This window comes from Triticum dicoccoides, chromosome 3B (genome assembly GCF_002162155.2).
Source record: "Triticum dicoccoides isolate Atlit2015 ecotype Zavitan chromosome 3B, WEW_v2.0, whole genome shotgun sequence".
In the NCBI taxonomy this organism is placed as follows: Eukaryota; Viridiplantae; Streptophyta; class Magnoliopsida; order Poales; family Poaceae; genus Triticum; species Triticum dicoccoides.
This window is the reverse complement of record NC_041385.1, coordinates 441,997,627-442,001,440: the sequence shown is the minus strand read 5'-3', so window position 1 is coordinate 442,001,440 and position 3,814 is coordinate 441,997,627. Positions and strand designations below refer to the sequence as shown.

Sequence of the window (3,814 nt, the reverse complement as noted above, 5' to 3'; positions counted from 1 at the left end):
TGGTGGGAAGGAGCGAAGGAATAGGATGGAAAGAGGTGAAGAATGGGTAGGTACCGATCTTGATGGTGGTGACGCGGAGGCCGCAGGCCTTGAGCACGGCGCCGATGCTGCTGGCGGTGACGCCCTTGCCGAGCCCGCTCACCACGCCGCCGGTCACCACCACGTACTTCATCGCCGCCCTCCCTCACGTGTATACGCTTCTTGGCTGGCTCTGTGTAACCAACCGCGGTTGAACCAGAGGAGGAGGAGCAGGCGGGCTAGTGCTCGAGTCCTCGCTCTGCTCTAGGGGCTGGGGTTGGGGCGGTGGAGAGTCGAAAGGTTTAAGGCCGGGGAATGGAACGGAACGGAATGGGAGTAGCTCAGGGAGACGATGGCTTAAATAAAGGCTTCCTCGGGACGAGGGCACAGATCTCAGCTGAAAACTCCCCCCGTGTCTCCACAAAACTAATCACAAGAGAAATGAGTCAGGGCTCGCTGCCACACAGTACTACTATCTCGGTCCTTATTTTATTTATTGGTTCTCTTTGTAATTTGTGCCTAATTTTAATCAAAGATTTAACTAATAAAATGTTAATGCATGTCAAAAAAATTATATTATTGGATTAGTATTTAAAGTTTTCAATGACACTCCCTTCATCTCAAAATTCTTGTCTTAGATTTGTCTACATATAGATGTATCTATTCACATTTTAGTGTTAGATACATCCGTGTTCAGATAAATCTAAGACAAGAATTTTAGGACGGAGAAAGTATAATCTTTAATGACATGCACAAAAAATTTGTTAGTTAAATCTATGGTCAAAATTTGATACAAAATACAATGGGTACCAATAAACGGAGGTAGTAGTATTCTGCTCCCTCCGTTCACAAATACTATAATGTTTCGAATATTTCAACATGAACTATACATCCATATTAAAATGAGTGAACAAATATATTAAAATGCGTCTATATACATTTGAATCAGAGAAAAGTTAAAAACTCTTATAATAGTCAGTGGAGAGCTAGAGTATTGGAGTTCTGTTCAAGAGAGGGATGCGACGACTAACGGTTGGTAGTTATGAAATGGCATATGAGCTCGAGCTCACATTTGAATTCTGTTGTACTATGCAAATATAATTACTAATAGTCGTCATTATATTAATGCATGTAAATTTAATGTACGTCATGTCATCTAAGGCTGGTCACAGTGGGAAGGAACTTAAGAGTAACATCACACACTCCAATACAACTTTGCTTATGTGGCATGTATTTAATGAAGAGAGAGGTGCTTGTGATAACTAGCTAAGTTATCGGAATATCATACACTCCAAGAAACAATGAGTCTATAACCTAATAAATACATGTTGCATGACACTACATAGATGTTCCTACCCACTATGGAGGTAATAACATAGTTTAGGAAAGTGTGAAGTTACTAGTTTATGTTCTTGCCCATTGTGACCAGCCTAATGGGGAGGAACTTAGGAGTAACATCACACACTCCAATACAACTTTGCTTATGTGGCACATATTTAATGAAGAGAGAGGTGCTTGTGGTAACTAGCTAAGTTACCGGAACATCACACACTCCAACAAACAATGAGTCTATAACCTAATAAATACATCGTTGCATGACACTACATAGATGTTCCTACCCACTATGAAGGTAGTAACAGTCTAGGGAAGTGTGTAAGTTACTAGCTTATGTTCGTGCCCATTGTGACCAGCCTAAACCACAATAACCATAGCCAAGAATTGCATCGTGGACGCGGGACGAACCTAGGTATGGTATATCCAATGGGACAAAGATTTGCGGCATGCAAGCGCGGGGGCACTCAGGTCCCTAGTGTCCACCTTTTATTTTGGCTTTCGATTTTTAAAGTTCTATATCTTTTAACGGAAATTTCAAATTAAGTTCTATTTTCATATTCATGTTTCACACGACCAGCACTTTAAAATAAGATTCAATTCAAATATATTTTGATGACTTTAAAAATATGTTAAGTTTCAATGTTAATACTTAGTATTGCGGCTGGTAAAAATCAATTATTTTGTGTCTACGACTGATGGTTAAAATTATATCTCTGAAATTTGTTGAAACTTGATGGTTTTAGATGCAAAAATTGCAAGTTTCATCGTTGAAACTTAAAACTTCTTGAGAGATTTTTTTTACTGTGTCTTCGTGCGGGATACAACTACTTCGTGAATCACAAGGCAAATCGAGCGTGCAGCAGGGCTTGGCAGGTGGGTGCCCCTACGAATTTTTGATATCCATTGCTTACATAAATATTGAACAACAACAACAACAACAACAAAAACAACAACAAGTCCCAAAGAAGTTTGGGTAGGCTAGAGCTCAAACTCATAAGAACTTGCAACCAGCTCATAGTTTCGGCACATGGATAACAAACTTTCACGCATCTCTATTCATGGCTAGTTCTTTGGTGGTACTCCAGTCCTTCAGGTCTCTCGACTCTCCCCCGTGCCAAGTTCGGTCTACCTTGTTCTCTTTTGATATTATCAGAACGCTTGAGCCGTCCGCTATGCACTGAAGCTTTTGGAGGTCTGCGTTGAATATTCCCAAACCATCTCAGACGATGTTGGACAAGCTTCTCTTCAGTCGGTGCTACTCCAACTCTACCTCGTATATCATCATTCCGGACCTAGTCCTTCCTTGTGTGGTCACACATCCATCTCAACATGCTCATCTCCGCCACACCTAACCGTTGAACATGTTCAGTTTAGTCGGCCAACACTCAACGCCATACAATATTGTGGGTCGAATTGCCGTCCTATAGAACCCACCTTTTAGCTTTTATGGCACTCTCTTATCACAGAGAACACGAGAAGCTTGGTGCCACATCATCCATCCGACTTTGATTCGATGGTTCACCTCTTCATCGATATCCCTATCCTTCTGCAACATTGACCTCAAATATCAAAAGGTGTCCTTCTGAGGCACCACCTACCCATCAAGGCTAACCTCCTCCTAGTAGTACTGAAACCGCACCTCATGTACTCGGTTTTAGTTCTACTAGTCTAAAACCTTTCGATGAACAGTAAATTCAAAGAAATAGTAAAAACAGTAAAACAAAATTGGTGCTATGAAAACGTTACTTTCAAACGCATTTCAGAGCTTTGATTTGTTTTTTTTTTTGCCACGACCACCACCAATGTGATTTCGTGAAGAAAATCTGCATGCACCTCAAACATTTCTTAAAGTTTGCCAAAAAAATCAGAATTTTGTGATTGTTTTGTTAGGTTCATGTGGTGGAGCCAGTCTATGAAGGTTTAAGTCCTAAATTTGCCATGAGTGCTCGCATTTTTTAGATTTATTTCAGTGTACATGTGTATATCGTTACTAAAAAAAAGGAGCAGTCTAGTGTCTAAACTGAACAATTTTCATTTGTTTTGTTTGCGAAATCAACTGATCTTTTTTATCTGTTATCTACCTTTTTTTGATTTAGTTGGATGCAGTTTTTTTTGTTGCACTTAAGGGCCTTATAAAATTTGAAAGCAACATCAAGACACTTTTACCGTTTCCTGCCAAAAGAAGAAACATGTTTTTTACTGCAACAAATAGTAAATTTTCCGTAGAGAGACCCTGTTGAAAGATACTCCCTCCGTTCCTAGCGTTTTTGACAAACGCTAAACACTCTTGTATTATGAAACGGAGGGGTATATCAGATGCTACCTAAGCTGGAACATGCCGACTAAGCGTCATGGTCATTATTATTGAAGCAAGTCATAATCTCTGGCGTTCGGTCAGGCTTAGTGTTTCTTTAATTCGCTGCTCAAATCTTCCTTTTCCACTATCACTTTTACAGCTCGA

General features: G+C 40.1%; 1 protein-coding gene across 1 annotated transcript in view; it reads right to left on the bottom strand.

The window, feature by feature from the left end:
* The window catches only part of LOC119276423 (CTP synthase-like), a 7,638-nt gene extending 7,294 nt beyond the window's left edge, over positions 1–344 (bottom strand). Inside the window, exon 1 of the mRNA XM_037557471.1 lies at positions 55–344. Coding sequence (XP_037413368.1) covers positions 55–172 — 118 coding nt within the window. The 5' untranslated portion in view covers positions 173–344. The remainder of the gene's footprint in view (positions 1–54) is intronic.
* Positions 345–3,814: the final 3,470 nt, after the last annotated feature.